This window comes from Notothenia coriiceps, unplaced genomic scaffold (genome assembly GCF_000735185.1).
Source record: "Notothenia coriiceps isolate Sejong01 unplaced genomic scaffold, NC01 NC01_scaffold00019001, whole genome shotgun sequence".
NCBI classification, from domain to species: Eukaryota; Metazoa; Chordata; class Actinopteri; order Perciformes; family Nototheniidae; genus Notothenia; species Notothenia coriiceps.
Genome location: NW_011351702.1, coordinates 426,854 through 443,725, shown reverse-complemented (window position 1 = coordinate 443,725; position 16,872 = coordinate 426,854). Strand labels below are relative to the sequence as shown.

The following is a 16,872-nucleotide window of genomic DNA, read 5'->3' as shown; positions in this document are numbered from 1 at the left end:
ACATGTAATGTACTGTATATTAAAAAGAGTACCATTTTTATTATTTGAACATATGACAACATGATACATACAACTTATGTTATAATGATGTAGCTATGCAATGTTATAGAATGCTACATATATTTTAACAGTAACAAATAAGATACATGTAGTGGAGTTTAAATCTGAAATGTAAAGGAGTAGAAGTATTTAATATAGTATTTACCATTCAATAAAAATGATCTTGTAAAGTAGACCATGATACCTCAGAACTGTAGCCTACTTAAGTGGAGAAGTTAGTACTTAGTTACAAAGTAATTATTATTGCCCAATGATTATACTGATGTGAGGTGTATATTTAGTCAAAACCAACTCAAGTCTGCTATCCTCTGAACAAAACAGTAATTCCCTTGCAGGTAGATGACCGTGCTTTTATTTTAATGTGCTTCAGGGTGAAAACAGGAACCAGTATTGCACATTACAGTCCCCTTCTCGGAAAAGACAGTAAGGAAATTAGGCCCAAGGAGGAAGTATGTTAATATTCTGGGCCGTGGGGCCTGCAGGTTATCTGGGTCCTAGCACCCAAATAGGAGTGACATTAACTCAAAATCATACTGATGAAGATATAATGTATAAGAAAGATTTATTCCATTAAATACAAGGTTAAGAGTGTTTTAGATAATATTCTTAAGGTTGAACATCATAAAAGCAGTATAATAATTTATTTCATTATCACCATGCCAAACCAAACTGTCCCAACACAACCCAGTGATGCTCTCTGAAGGTGATCACCAAAACAGGGCTCAATTATTACAAGGTTCAAATTTAAGAGATATCACGGCATGACTGTCGGCTACTGTGGCTGCCTTTAATAGTTCAAATACCGTATCCATCATATATTTCAGTTAAAATAAATGTAATAACATTAGGATTTTCATAATCTATTCTTTCTCCAAATAATTTTGTATGAGAAAATTAATGGTAAAACAAAACACAAGTCAAATGTCATAAGAAAAAAGGCATTAAAATGATTCTTAAACAGTTTATTAGAAAGATGTAGACAATAAAAAAAGAATTTCCACTGTAATTCAACATTTGTCTCCCCTTACATTTTATTGACAGTGCAAATATAATTTGGTCATTACACGTTGGTATCGTTCGGACACGCCCCCACTGAGAAGGGAGGATCATACTTGATGAACAAACGGAAAGAACCTGGAGAACAGCAACACACCAAATGATGCTTAGGCCCGACAAAGCTTCAAAGCCTCGTTATCAGTTGCAAAACATTTAGCCTTGCTTCTGCAGTCCAACAAAGGTATGCATGTTAGGTGGGTATGGAGAGAGGAACAGTTAAGATACTAAATATGTGGAATCCATTCAGATAACCAAAGTAGGTGATAAACTGGGAAGATGCTGAGCATGATTTCAGAATATTCCAATTTTACAAACATTAAACGAGAAGTAAAGGGAAACATGTAAGCTGGAAGGTTAAGCCACACAAATAAAATACTGGCTTCCTTGATATCTAATTCACGGCACATGGAAGGCTTTAGAGGAACCCAATCAGTAAATGCATCTAATTGTAATGATGTACATAGCTAGTGTCTTTTGAATCAAGAGATAAACTACACTGGTCGACTTACTTATAACCACAACATTGGGAATGGGTGGGCCTAATCATTTTTTTAAAACCACAATTAAATTTGAAAACAAATTGTAACTCCGTTAAACACATATTGCTCAGTTTAGGACAACTACACAGCTTTTCGAACAAATAGTGTGTGCTTACTTATTTTAACAGTAAAACAAGATACCCAAAAGGTGCAGTACAGCAAATGGAGGTGGAGATAGCTGCTCTGTACAATACCATGCATATCAACCTTCAGTGTACTGATCGGTCAAGAGTTTGGAGCTGAGGCTATGGATTTAAATATGGCTACTGACTCATATGTACAGTTGTTTGTCACTGCCTTCGGTTTCAAGATATACATTTGTTATGATTCCTCTTGCCTTCTGTTCTTTCATTTGCTTTCTAGAGTCTTACAGTCTTCTATTCCAAGTCTGGCATTTCTAAAAGAAAAGAAGAGCAGAAATTAATTAAACATTTCATCACAACAAATGATCAACAATGTAAGCCATGATGTGCCAATGTAGTGCATAAATACTTACTCTCATCATCGCTATCTGCGGACTCATCCTGAAAAGACAGAAAAGATGCATTTAAAACGTGCTGCATAATAAACCCGATTAAATGGTTCATAACCATAAGATGACAGCCTTTGCCTAATTCATCGTTTCTTCTTTAAAATGTCAGAAAACATTAAAAAATAATGTTGATACAAATCTCATTTTGTCAGTGCCTAAGCCAAATATATTATCAAACCGAATAAGTGAGGAAGTCATTGCCTTATTTTGTATAAAACTAAATGTCTATGTTGATAAATAAATATGAATCCTAGTTATTGTGCAAACACCATCTCTTCTCAGGACAGAAAGGTTGGCTTCAGGAGGCTCAGAAGAACGAAAGTCACTGTATTACATCATCACTGAAGAGTAAAGGACAAATAACATCCCTTGGAAGTGTTTGACATGGTTGAAGTTTTACAAGTTGACTATTTGTTGCAGCTCTACTGGTTGATATATAATCATTATATTTCTCAATATAAGCATAACAATTAAGTAAAAAGGGGGAAAAAGGGATACTTACATCATCTGCACCACCGTCTAGATCAGGGATGTCCTCCTCGCCTCCCATGGTGTTCATCATCTGTAATATAAACCAACATGTTGATCATTCAAATGTTTTTTAAAAAGTGCTGCTTCCACAATCATCAGAACACTCAAAGTAGGACAAGGGCGGAACATCTTTTCTCACTTTAACTTAGGTTTACAAGTCAAACTAGCACAGAGGGATTAAATAGCAGAGCTGGAGAGTTGAATTTTCCTATAGCACTAATTGAGTATAAATGGCCAACACTTGGATTGTAAGGATGCAACAATCTCCTTTTTTGTTTCCTACAAAAGATGATGGTATCTAAATGATTGGACACTATCAAATAACATACCAACACTGAAGCAATTCCTTATTCAATTTTTGTTTCTCTGATATTAAAAGCTGATGTCACACATTTTGAAAGCTCTTTCGTGTGTCAAACATTGACTTCATTGAGGCATTTATAAATGACTTCACTCGTTCTGATCAATAGACAGCGCTTACATCTGAGAATTGATCAAAGTTGCCCATCTCCTCATCTGAGTCGTCCTCCCAGTCTTTCCAGTTGTTGAAGTCGACACTGAGCCAAGTCAGCTGTAAAAACACAAAATAGTGTTTTTTCATTAATCACTTTCAAATATTGTGCATATATTTAGTACATTGTGTTGTTAACTATTAGCATTTCAAATGAATGATACACACCTTAGCCTTCTCTTTTGTTAGCCTCGGCCATGGCTTCCCTGGCTGTGCCTTTTTTAGATATAACAACACTGAGCGATCTGTGCGTTTATGTTTGGATTCCTGCATTGGGGTGGAAAGAAAACAGAAATATTTGGTCAGTTTCATTTTGTACATTTCAATCGGCACAATCTACATTTTACAAAGCCATATTTATCAAAGCATTGATTCAGAGTAACTTACATTTTCATCGATAGCTTCAAAAAGGTCCATTTCGTTCTCATGTCTGACATCGTCGGTTCCTGCAAGACAACTGAGGGGGGGAGACAAGACGTCATTATGGGGGAAATAAAAACAGAGGTATGGCATCAAATATAGGCATTAAAAGCAGAACCAATAGCAAAACATCCAACAAGGAACTCATGGTTAAATACAAATTGCCTTATTTTGTGTAAAACTAAATAGATTTCTATGTTGATAAGTAAATATGAATTCTATTGAATCCTAGTTATTGTGTAAACACCATCTCTTCTCAGGACAGAAAGGTTGGCTTCAGGAGGCTCAGAAGAACGAAAGTCACTGTATTACATCATCACTGAAGAGTAAAGGGCAAATAACATCCCTTGGAAGTGTTTGACATGGTTGTAGTTTTTTGTGTAGCAATTTCTTTAAATTAAATTCCTATATTGATTTATAAAATATTAAACGTTACGATAAGTACTAGGCGGACAACCTTACCCGTTTTCCTCTAACAAAACCACACAGCCAGATATTTGTGTACAGACATGAAATGCCAAAGTGTATGTTACCAAGAAGTTGTTATACTTGGAACATAGTAATAATTGTCATCACATTGCATTCTTGATGTGGAAATGTTGTTTTTTACTCATTTATTTGAGTTTATTAGATTGTTGTGTACTGCAGTCATATGTGTGAGCAGGAAATACAAATATATACTGAAAACACACATGGGACAAACTTACCTAAAACCACACTTTGTTTTATCAAAATCGATTTTAAGGTCTTTGCTGTCTGCAACGCAGAACTCTATAAAAACGCAGTCCCTCCTATCGTACCACTTGGCAGTTGCTGGATGCCTGTGGAGAAAAGAAGGATATCAAAACATGCAAGAAGTCTTGATAATCTACACAAATTAAGCAACCACTTGTAAATCAACAGAAACAGAGCGCCTTTAAACAAGTTAATGGGCTCCGGAAAAAAACATATATGTTATATATTTAAAAAAGGTAGAGCTCATCCGACCCACACCTTGCATACAATATACATCATACAGGTGACATGTGCTGCTGACAGGTGGGTCATTCTTCAGGCACCAAAAAGCCTTTGCATCAGGTTGCCATGCAGCATCCAGTTACAGTGTGCTCCTGTGTCACGAAGCCTCAAAAGTTAAACATCTCTGCCAGCTCAAATGTGAAAAGTTAATGAATGAAACGTTTGGAAGTGTTTAGCATAACCTTTCCTGCACATTGTGAAGATTAAAGCAAACATCTTCACCTTGTAGCCTCAAAAACTATAATAATGTAAAATGAATTTAATGAAGTCCTAACTGTAATAATTAGTTAAACTCAAATGAATTACATTCCGAGATCTTTCTTACTTATAAAACGTCTTTCTACACTGAGAGAACAGAACGCATTATGAGATGTGTGATTGTTCCCCCATTATTAAATGAGATGTAATGCTACAGGGCAGTGGTTAGAACATTGATCAACGACGCAGTTTGTTTATTAGTGATTTATTTATTTAACTACAGGAGTGATAGGGATTTCCTCTTTTGCACGTTCGCCCATGCAATTGTACTATAGGCATTAAACGGGATGATAAGCTAAATCCTCGAACGCGGACCAACCATTTCAGTGCGTGGAAGCTAGCCTTAAACACAAATGTTGATTAAACGTTGCTAAATCCTTTCAGAACTTTGCAATTAGGCCGATATATCTCCACATGGTCAACTTTGATTTTCACATGCAGATCCCAGATTTTTTTTGTAATGCTTTAATCATCAAAAAAAACCTGATGCTAATCTAATGATAGCTAGGCTAACAAGGCAGACGTTAGCCACTACGCTGGTTAAGCCATGCGGTGCACCTTGCCCAAGTAGCTGCATTTTTTTTCAGCTAATGCTGGGTCTGCAATAATAACTGCGATGGTACATTGTGTTAATTTACTTAGTCCACGAGGTTCAAGCTAGGTAGCAAGTTACCGTTAGCTTACAATTCATTGTGGCAAGGCCAACCTCCCGCCTTTGCACAAGCATGTTGTCAGGCGGCTAATATTAGCTACCTAGCTAGCTCAGCAGGTTGTACTATCGCACTTAGCATCCTCGTGTTAACTCTCCACAACTTACATGTCTCGACGTGAAGTGCGCTTCTTGTTCGTAGATAAAACAGTCACGGGAAAAGAAGAGCAATGCCTGCAAATGAAGGGGAATGTATGCTGCACACTAACAAGTAATGCAAACGCCTCTCGTATGATGTGGACTCTACTCCGGATCTTGTTGCGTATCCCGGGATAAGAATGGCCGCACTGACGCAGTTGGAACGTACTAGACGTTTCTAGAGTGTTCAGCTGCGGCTGAGGCCGCGTGTGATCGGGTGTGGAGCAGATCTAATGTGATTTACTATGGGTTCAGTTAGAGCCACCCAGTAGGATCGCCTCGAATAAACTGAATCATGAGAGATGATATAGAGGATTTCTGGTTAGAGGAAATATATAATATAGACTATATTGCTTTTACGACATTTGAGTAGTCGTGTGAACGTCATCTCTGATACTGATACTCCTATTACTAGAGCTACTACTACTACTACTATTAGTACTAATACTACTAATACTACTACTAATAATAGTGACGAGCTTATTAAAATGATAGGGCTGTCTCTTTTCCAAAGGTTACTTATCGTAAAAAGTCAGATTTTCATTCCTTCTTTTATTAAAGTATGCAAAAATACTATTTAACTGAGTTCATAAAACATTTTTAATTAAATGAAACGTTTCTATTAATTTATTCGGCCGATTCTATTATTAGGTCTATTAAATTCATGAACAATTGGGATCATTCTAATCAGCATATTCAAATATCTTGATTTGTGATTACATTAACATCAAAGATTAATAAAATAGGTGCAAATGTACTACATTAATCGAAACAACTCTTGCACCTGTGTAGCAGTTATTGTAAAAAATAAATAAATTCAACAATAGGAATATCAATGAAGAGGGACTTTAAACCTCGCCCTTTTTTGCCAGATGTATGTTGTTAACCCATCTCAGTTCACACCATCACCACACTTGCATATCTCTCTATATCATGTTAGTGTTTTGGCTCTATGATCCATTGGTTTAAAAATGTGAGGAATGCCACCTCATTTAACAATCTTATGAGGGCAGAATGAAAGATAGCATACCCGTTTCACATCCTAAGAGGGCAATTATTGTGAGGGTGTGGCAGGAGAAAGCTACCAGCTCCCTCCACACACAGGTTTATAGGCTTTCTTTCAGATTGAGTAACAATTTTATAATGGCATGCTGAGAGCTTGGTATTAAACTTAATACTTAATAAATATTCTTGGTAACTTGGGTGACACATTTATAATGAAAGAAACCCTGACATAAGGGTGAGTGGCCCTATAAACAGAAGGATCTATAAAGTCGGGGTATTTTTGGTCTTGCTGCACCAATGGTGGACATTGTCTCACCAAGTGACTCTTCAACACAGAATAATGATACAAAATGGAATCCTGAGCATCAGTTATTTTATTTTAGAGGCATACAATGCAGCTGACATTATGGCAGATTACGCCTTCAATAATAACCGAGGGAATGTATTTATTATTCATGCCATGATTTGAGTTAAAAAGCCGTTTTATGGCGATGAGAAGTAAATATTGACATTTTGTTAAACACTTAGAAATACCATTCGTTTTCTTGTAAACACATTTTATTTGTTGGTACTGTATGTTAAATCCAGCTTTGTTTACCAGCTTGCCGCCTTCCTTTTGTCTTTTCTGGCACATTGCTGAACATCATTGGACGTTACAGCCCCCTGTTGATCAATTTAATAGCGTGACAACTTTGTAAGTCATCTGCATACATGAGATAAAGAACACAGGGACTTATTCTGGGAAACACTGTAATTGTCACTCCACTTGAGTCTGAAGTTGACGCTGTAATTCCCAATGGTCAGATTTAGATTTTAATGAGAAAAAACAAACATCATATGACACATTGAGAACCTGTGGTGTCCCTCTGTGAACTCTGAAAAAGTAATGTGAAGTTGCAGTTCGCTTTCTGCTGAACACGCCTCACCTAGTACTATTTTAGAGGTCAAATAATATTTCACACAAAATATTAGAAAACAGTCCAAAGCATAACAATATATAACCTTTTTTCTTTCATATCCCATGACCCAGGGAACTATACATTTAAATATTGAGTTTTTAAGTCTCTTGTTCATTCATGGTTTTCTGCCCTTCTCTGGGTTCAACTAAATTAAGAAGCATTTCTGAAACCCAGCTACAACCAAATGCCCCGATTCCCAATGAAGAACAAAAACATCAAAATTACATTTTATCAAGCCACAACTTTATTTCCATCTTGGGTATAAATTGTATAAACGAGCTCAAATCAGCAACCTTTCTTTAACCCTTTTGTGCCAGGATCCCATTACATTGTCAACTCCTGCAAGAAAGGAACAAAAATGGTTCATTAACATGTGTTGATTTATGTTTTAATACAATTGTAAGAATATTTCTCTTCTCAGGACAGAAATGTGTCTTCAGTAAACTCAGAAGAACGAAAGTCACTGTATTAAATCATCACTGAAGAGTTCACGTTTATCTACAGAACTATGAGCAAACCATTTAGAATGGCCTGAGTAATCAAATTGTTTTACAAATATTAGATAGTTGTATAAATCTTACCATAATAGCATTGACGATGTCATTGTTGTTGTTTTTCAGAGCGCGTACAGCCTTCGCTCGCGACACGTTGGCTTGTGACATAACGAGTTCGATGTCCTTGACCTCAACTCCGGTCTCATCCACCTTGAAAAATAAGGGCAATGTTTTGTTACATGATAACAAAAAAGAGTTTGCCTCTCCGAGAGTTCCCTTGTATTAAACTGTATCTCACCTCTTCTTCTTCGCTCTCCTCCTGTACGGTTGGCGTCTGTGTGTTTTCCTGGATGTTTGAAACTGCTTCTCCCTGTACCTTGAACTTTTCTGCGGCAGCCAGCTGGGCCTGCTGGGAAAGATCTTCGATCTAGGGAACAAAGAGTAAAATGAAACCTTATTTCAGAACATCTTCACTTGAGAGCCTTTTTGTAACATTTTGATCCGACCCAGTGGTACGCATTCATCTTGGTTACATACCTTAGCTTCACCGAAGACGATGTATGTGTCTGATGCAGGGCTCTTGTAGACGTCTGGTTTGGTGATGACAAACAAGATGTTCTTTGACTTGCGAATAGTGACCCTGGTGACGCCCGTTACCTGCCTGAGACCAAGCTTTGACATTGCCTGCAAGAAATACAAGTCATATTACAAATGTGTCCAATTCTGAGCTTCAAGGTAAGTAGAACAGTGCAAATGATGTAAATGAAACCGTGTAAGATAATTACCTTTCGTGCTTTCTTTTCACTGCGGCTCTGTTTGGCTTTGCTGACAGGTTCCTCGTCTATTTCAGCTGCTGCTGCAAGCTGTAAGAGATGACATTCATCTACATTTTACAATGGTTTAAAATAGGTTTATGTAGATCAGGAAATCTGGGGAATTTAACTAAATCACAGTTATTGTGCAAACACCATCTCTTCTCAGGACAGAAAGGTTGTCTTCAGGAGGCTCAGAAGAACGAAAGTCACTGTATTAAATCATCACTGAAGAGTAAAGGGCAAATAACATCCCTTGGAAGTGGTGGACATGGTTGTAGTATTCTTTCAGGATATTTAAGACCACACTAAACTCACCTGAGCCTGCTGTGTCTGTGTCTGTGCAGAGTCCTGTTCCTCCAGATCAGGGACTGAGTCATCGCTGTCAGACTCTGTACCGGATCCTACAGCAACCACCAACAACAAACAATTGTAAGTCACAACAAACAAACCATTACATGTTTACTAGCAAGAAAATATGCTGCATCAATCCTGGAGAAGGGAAATGGGCATGTTAAAAATTGTTCAAAATACACTATAAATATGTTTATTCGTACTCCAGAGAAACCCACACCTACCTAGTATGTGGAACATTTTCAATAAAAATTAAACTCAAATAACCAATAAATATGCAAAAGGATCACCGTGACCACAGCAAATAAGCAAATGTGTACTCTGTTTAAAACAATACCATCTTCATATCACATTCACCAGACATCTCCACAAACTAAATATAAACTATTAGACCACACCATTTAACTACACAACATCGTTGAAAGTATGCAAGAGAAATAACTGTTTTCCTATAAAATGATCCATGTAGGAAGCTTCTTAAATTAACTCATTAAAATCGAAAGCAAAGCTAACATTTACTTCACAACCTTGACTTTAGTAGAATGACCTAAGCATCAGTACAGTTCTCAAAACAGTGACAGGAAAAACAGCAGGCATAAAAAGAGAGAAGAAAATACCCTTGTTGTTCTTGATCACAGGTTCCACCTTGACTGGGGTTTTAGCTGTTTTGGGTGGTGAGATGGGCTCAGAAGGTGTGACTAGCTCAACTACAGGTTTAACAGGGGCAGGTTTTGCAACTGCCTCAGCAAATGAAAGTTTATGGGGAGCTGGGGAAGGAACTGGCTGAAGGAAGGAAGGCTGAACTGGAGCAGGTTTTAAGGGAGCAGATGAGGGATCAGCTTGTGGTGTGGAAGGCTTGGCAACCTCAGTAGGCACCGCCTTAACCTCAACCATTGCTGGCTTTTCACACATAACAGGAACAGGTTTTGGCACCTCAATGGGAGCAGGTTTAAGCTCAGCTGCAGGCTCAACCTTAACATGAGCAGGTTTGGGCACCTTAACATGAGAAGGTTTGGGCACGTCAACATGAGCAGGTTTGGGCACCTCAACATGAGCAGGTTTGGGCACCTCAACATGAGCAGGTTTACGCTTAGCTGCTGGCTTAACCTCAATGGGAGCAGGTTTGGGCACCTCAACATGAGCAGGTTTGGGCACCTCAACATGAGCAGGTTTGGGCACCTCAACAGGAGCAGGTTTACGCTTAGCTGCTGGCTTAACCTCAATGGGAGCAGGTTTAGGCATGTCAACCTCAACGGGAGCAGGTGTGGGTTTAGCAGTTGGCTTAACCTCAACAGGAGCAGGTTTGCTTGGAGATACCTCTTTAGCAACCTCAACCATTTTCACTGGGGCTGTTATAGGCACAGTCACTGGCTTCACAGGTGGGATAAGTGGAGGGAGATCATCAGTTGATGCAAAATTAGGGACAGGGCTTGGTAAAGCTTTCTTAACCTCAACAGCTGCAGGAGGGCTAGAGGCAAGAGCTTCTGAAAATGAAACTGGGGGTGCCACAGCAGGCTTTGAGGTAACTTTGAAAGCAGCTGGGCATACAACAGGCTTTGCAGCAGCTGCTGGGGCAGGTTCAGCTTCAACTATCATTTGCTTGGGGCTAGCCTCTACTGGTTTTTCAAGAACTGGGGTGACTTTGCACTCTACAGGGGCCGGAGTAGGCACAAATGCCTCTCCCTTCATAGCTCTTCCTTGTTTGCCAGCCTTGACAACTTTTGGGGTAAAGCGGTTAGCCTGATTAGCAGAGGAGCCCCCAGGAGAGCCAGCTAGGGGCGATGGCACGGGCGACAGGGGAGTAGTGGAGGAAGTAGATTTTGGTGAGGTGGGAGAGGAGGCAGACAGAGAGGAGCGTTTTCTTCTGCCAGGGACAGACTTTGGGGCAGAGGAACCCTGCGGATTCTTGGCATCTTTGCCTTTGGGCTTTACATGGCCAGTAGCAGCCTGAGGTTTCAGGGTCGCAGCTTGGGAAGGAGGTGTAGCTGAATAGAAAAGTAATTCTTTAAAAAATATTGCTGGTAAAAAGACTTACTCATGCGGATTAACTCATCAAACCAAAACGCAATCTCCTTGCTTAGGGTTAGGAAAGGGACACGCCTGCCTAACAGACTGATGCAAAACCACAACTCAAAATGCACAGTACTTAGTACCACACAGGAGAGCACATTATATATTTAGTCAGGATGCAAAAAGAGAAAACCATACTTTCAATGCATATCACACTGCCACATCACAATAGCACTCACTCATAGCAAATGCATAAACGCACCAAAGAATGGACCAATGAACAAGTTTTTTAAGGTAGGACTGACCGACACCTGGCCTAATTGTAAGATTTCAAATAAGTAGATTTTATAATTTCCTCTCAACCTATTTAACAAACTGTATAAGGAAAAAAAGACTTACGTCCAACAAAGGAGTACCTAGTCATTTGTTATAAGAGGTAAATAAAAACTACCGCATTAGCGACATTTTCAGATGAGGCAAAAAAGATGCAACTTTAAATAAACAAGGACCCAGAGAAAATCCACTGTAAAAGAGGACGCAGGAGCATTATACCTTTGTACCTGCCACATTCATGTTACCATCTGTGAAAGAATAAACCCACCCTGATCAGAAAGATTAATACAAAAAAAAAAATACTGACAAAAAGAGGGGAGGGCCTGTTTTTTTAGGATAAACCAACCTGAATGGTGGCGAGTGGAAAGAGATGGGACGTGGTCACATTTGGAGGGCTGATTTGACTGAATGGCCTTGGTGAGAAGAGTAATAGGATCTTGCTTGTCCAGATCTTCATTTACGATAGGCGGGTCGACAGTCACTTCAGCAGGCAATACTTCATCTTCAGCTGCGTCCAGGCAAAGATTCCTCAAGTTTTTAACCTCAGTCTGTGGAGCATCTTCACTGCTGGCACCGACATCTTCAGTAACAGATGGTTTCGGTACATCAGGAATTTCTTGTGCCGCTGCACTGGGCTCCTCTTCAGTGGTCTTTGCTTCAACAGAAATCTTTTCAACCTCCTCGATGGCAGTTTCTTCAGTAGCAACAGCAGACTCTTGACTTTGTACCTCTTTAGCTGGAACTGCTTCTTCAAGAGCTGGTGGCTCTTCTGCGGAAACAATGGGCGCTTCGACAGCAGGCAAAGATTCTTCTGGAACTGGCATGTCAGCTGAAGCCCCTGCTGGTCCAGCAGTCACCTCTTCCTGTGTGACAGGTGTGGCCACCAACCCAGTCTCTTCAGTTTGCTCAGTGATGTCTTGAGTCGCAGCTACACCATTTGCTTTATCATCATTGGTCTGAATGCTAGCTTCTTCTGTGGAGGCTATCACTTGGGCAGGATCAGAAGTTTCTGTAGGATTCTCCAGTGGGATTGTTTTGCTCACAGGAATGGCCATCTCATGGGGAGCAGAGAAATCCAATGCTCCTTCAGCTGATTAAGGAGTATCAACAGGAGTAACAGGGGAAGGGGCAATCACAGTCATTGTTTGGTGAATAATTTAACGTCAACGCAAATTTTGAGAGGTTCAAGAATACACCGTGAAGTGAAAAAGAAATTGTGCTCCAAACTAGGGCTGAACGATTCGGGAAAATTAGCGGAATCCTTTTTAAAACCAATGTTTCGATCAATCACAGCAGGAAATTACTGTAAGCCATGGTAACAAGTAATCTTATCATGAATTACTTTTAAAATCTGGCAGAATAATCAATAAGTCAAAGTCTTATTAACATGTTAACTTTTTGATTCAGTTTCCACGTCCAGTCCTGAGGTGCAGCGTTTCTATCAAATAAAAGGGACGTTTTCAAATGTGCGTTTTATTACTTTGCGACGCCGGTTGAAAGTCGGTTTATCGTTCAGCCCTATCCCAAACGTGAACAGAACAACGAGTTTGTAAGAAGTTAATCTACGTGTTATTGGCACTTGGTATGCCAAAGTATAACAAAGAAAGGGGTGTTAGGTGCAGTAAGTAAAAGACAAAAATAGGCCCAGGTCCCAAACTCCATGCAGTGTGTATTTGTGAGATAAACAGAGGATCTTTGCACAAGTATGCATGAAAACAAGTGATTAATCCATTTACTAACATAAATGCTTGAATTAGACAGCTCACCATGTGTGATTTATTTTACTGATGAAAGGCTTTGTGGAGGTGTTACTTAAAGTCTAGAAATCACTTTGCAAGCCAATACACGCCCTTTTATCCAAAAATGAGAGCATTTCGGTCAGCAGAAAAGGAGGGCTGTGTGTTATAATGTACACACAATCCTTATAAAGAATAACCCAAAACAACTGCGGGCCTTTTAATTTTAAGTGTCTAGTGCTGACCCACTTGGGGGTGAAGTTACATCAGTATTAGCTCTTACCATTGAGGCAAACACAAGTATTGAAATATGGCGCCATTGCTTTCAAACGTCACCTGAACTGCTCTTTAGTGTTGTTGGTCATCTTTACAAAAAAAAAGGGATGTTGCACCAAAAAAAGTGCACAATTAACTACATTAGCAAAAATGTGTAATTTAAAAAAAAATGTGAAATGTGCATTTAAGAATTGTTAGTATTTTCTTGCTCCTACCTGATATAAAACTAACTCAAACACATCCACGATAAGAGTCTTCTCAAATATGGATACAGACAAATCTATACATGTTATTAACCAGTAATTGCCCCATTTTTGGTCAAAAGAAAAGCATTGCCAACTGCTGACTTTCAAAAGATGTCCATATTACCATGAAAAAACAATACGTTAAAAAATGAGCAGCTGGAAAACGTAAATAATTATCCTAGATTATTTCTTGGTCTGTCAAAAAACAAAAAAATACAAATCCCAGATAAACACAAAGTGTTTTTTAAGGCATTTATCGTGCAAAGGGAAATCCACACTAAACACCATGCATTGTGTGCTAAATCCAGTTGTAAGTGCAAGTCACCGCACACCATTGTGAGTCTGTAAATAAAAAGAGGGGTCCTGGATTACCATTTTCAAGCCAAGCTGAGCAATATCACCACTGCAGATTCTTCAATGGGCAATCCTCCCTTACAAAATGTCCCACCAAATGGCTGGTGATGGTCAAAATAACCATCACCTGTTACATCAACTCAGCGTCCAGCCAGCTGAGTCAACTCACTGAGCCAAATTATCCTAAAAATGCAATATTGCTCTTTTACTCAACAAATTGCCTTCCGTAGAGGGCCATTTGTTGAGCAATCTGACCCTTTCAGGACACCCAGGATCCCGTTGTTTAATATGCATTATAGCATGCCTGTTAAGTAAAAAATATACGAACCGGTCTCCACTTGAGGCTGCTGCATCTCCTGCTCGGTGACTGGGACCGTTTCTGTTGCTTCACCAGGCATGGTTGCTGTATGGGAAAATAAAAATACATTTTGATTAACTCAAAGGGAACTCTTAATACATGCCAGTACTGGATCACTACTATTAGCAAGGATAGTAGTTTTAAATCAGCTATTCAGAGTCCTGCTGTACACTAGTATGGTCAGCCTCTGTTAAGCGTAGTTAAATATGGAAAGCAATCATATCCAAAGGTGTATGAAGATAATGATGTTTATATTATTTTTGGCAAACTTGTTAACTGCATCTCTTCAGACTTGTATAATGTTGTTAACAGAGAATACCAGCTGCTGCCCTCCACTAGGTGTATTTACAGCTCCTCCAGTTAAACCCAGAGATGTTAATTGAATGGTTATGAGTTTGTGTGTTTTGTACGTCTGTGAAAAGTGTCTAACTGTGATCAACCTATGTGTACCCTTCTTGAACAAAACTATCTAAAGAAATGCATTGAAGTAAAAACGGACAACAAAGTTGGGGCGTAGTTAACCATTTAGAGAGTGACTTGCAGCTGAACAGGTGACCGAGCCCATGCTTTAGCTTCGTCTGTACTCTTGTTGAAGCAACATTAGCTAACGTTAGCTTCGGTTAGCTGACAGCTGGTGGCATCCTCAACAGGAGAAAATCTTACGGCGATTAACAAAGTCTACCATTTCCTTTTAAACCCACATCTGAAGGTGACACAAATAAACCTAACAGCACCAGACAATATGCTCACTGCGGCCCTAACAGGCTGCTGGTAAACTGGAAGTCATAATGTCCCCCCATTTTGAGCCTCTGATAGGCGTCACAACGGCTCATTTATCGCTTTACAGAGGGACGAAAAAAGCAAATATCTACCTCAGCCTGATACTGCTACTTTACTTTAACGCATAATACCACAAATACAGACGATAATAAGTGAAAAACTGCTGGATGATGTTGGATTATGAACGGAGACACTCACCGATTCGGGATGCTATATCCAAGATGGCTGTGAGAGAGAACTTCTGACCTCAGCCCCGCGGTAATATCCGGTACAGAGCGGGGAGTTCTACTTCCGGGGCACTTCAAGGCACAGGAAGTCATTTTTTTTACTGTAGAAAAGATAATACCGTAATTTTGACATAATAGTAAATCATTAACATATATCTTTGAGAACCTGGACTTCTACAAAAAATATAGATTTATAAATCCTACCACATGTAAAATATAAATGTGACTCAACTGAACTACATTTATCTGTTACAGCAGTATTTTACTTTACAGATAAAGACTTTACAAACAACGATGTTTGTTATTTGTCTATTATAAACAAAAAACCCATAAGTATACAAAGTTAAAACTGGCTCTATACTATCCCAGTAAAATACTACTTATAAACCTGTTGTAAAATAATCAAATGATATGAATGATTGCTTAATTATTTGTGTTATCTTTGCCAATAGTATCTCTGATATTTCAGAACTACATAGAAACGTTTCTGTGTGATTTATTTATTCTGTTATACTATGATCTAATAATCCAGAATGCTTTAGTTGATTTTCTAAAAATAATGGGTTTATTGTATTATGGTCCCGGCTTGCTTGAATGTATGGTATCTGGTTAACTCATGCAGACTGGGCATAATTATAGAATAGAATAGAATAGAATCGTTTAATGTCATTATACATGTACAATGAGAGAAATAAATGCTTCTGCCTTTCAAGGATGCCATCAAAACAAAAAACATCACAACATAAGACAACAAATACACGCAGCATACATACTTAGGAATAAGGAATAAAGTGCATTAATTATTTCCAGGAGTATAAAAATAAAATGTATAATATAATAAATAATAATAGTAGGTATGTATTTATAATAATAATGATATGTAGAGTCACATTTATTTCAAATGCAGGATGATTAAGAGTATGACTTTCAGGTGTTAAGAGCAATGATGGCTCTTGGAAAAAAACTGTCTTTGAGTCTGTTTGTTTTGGATTTGATACACCTGTAGCGCCTGCCGGAGGGCAGCAGGTTGAACAGGTGAAAGCCGGGGTGTGAACTGCCCTTAACAATGTTTTTGGCTCTTCTGAGGCAGCGGGAGGTGTGAATGTCCATCAGGGAGGGGAGAGGGCAGCCGATGTTCCTCTGTGCTGCTTTTACAAC

The 16,872-nt window shown here is 38.8% G+C and overlaps 2 protein-coding genes across 5 annotated transcripts; both read right to left on the bottom strand.

Annotated features, from left to right (window-relative positions):
* Nucleotides 1-1,007: 1,007 nt before the first annotated feature.
* On the bottom strand, nt 1,008-6,040 carry LOC104951667 (prostaglandin E synthase 3). Its single transcript, XM_010778387.1, has 8 exons — nt 5,742-6,040; nt 4,357-4,470; nt 3,617-3,686; nt 3,398-3,496; nt 3,200-3,289; nt 2,690-2,749; nt 2,152-2,179; nt 1,008-2,052 (listed from the first exon to the last, which is right to left on the bottom strand). Coding segments are annotated over exons 1-8 (483 nt in total). The 5' UTR covers nt 5,744-6,040; the 3' UTR covers nt 1,008-2,032.
* Nucleotides 6,041-7,956: 1,916 nt separating this feature from the next.
* On the bottom strand, nt 7,957-15,755 carry naca (nascent polypeptide associated complex subunit alpha). Of its 4 annotated transcripts, XM_010778384.1 has the most exons (10): nt 15,686-15,755; nt 14,678-14,752; nt 10,551-11,380; nt 10,013-10,463; nt 9,360-9,445; nt 9,015-9,092; nt 8,767-8,913; nt 8,528-8,656; nt 8,317-8,439; nt 7,957-8,074 (listed from the first exon to the last, which is right to left on the bottom strand). In XM_010778384.1, the coding sequence occupies exons 2-10, from the start codon at nt 14,745-14,747 to the stop codon at nt 8,060-8,062; spliced, it is 1,929 nt and encodes a 642-aa protein (XP_010776686.1). In that variant the 5' UTR covers nt 14,748-14,752; nt 15,686-15,755; the 3' UTR covers nt 7,957-8,059. The 4 variants fall into 4 exon arrangements, with proteins under 4 accessions (XP_010776686.1, XP_010776687.1, XP_010776685.1 ...); XM_010778385.1 differs by lacking the exons at nt 10,013-10,463; nt 10,551-11,380 and adding an exon at nt 12,085-12,828; XM_010778383.1 differs by having other exon boundaries at nt 10,013-11,380.
* Nucleotides 15,756-16,872: the final 1,117 nt, after the last annotated feature.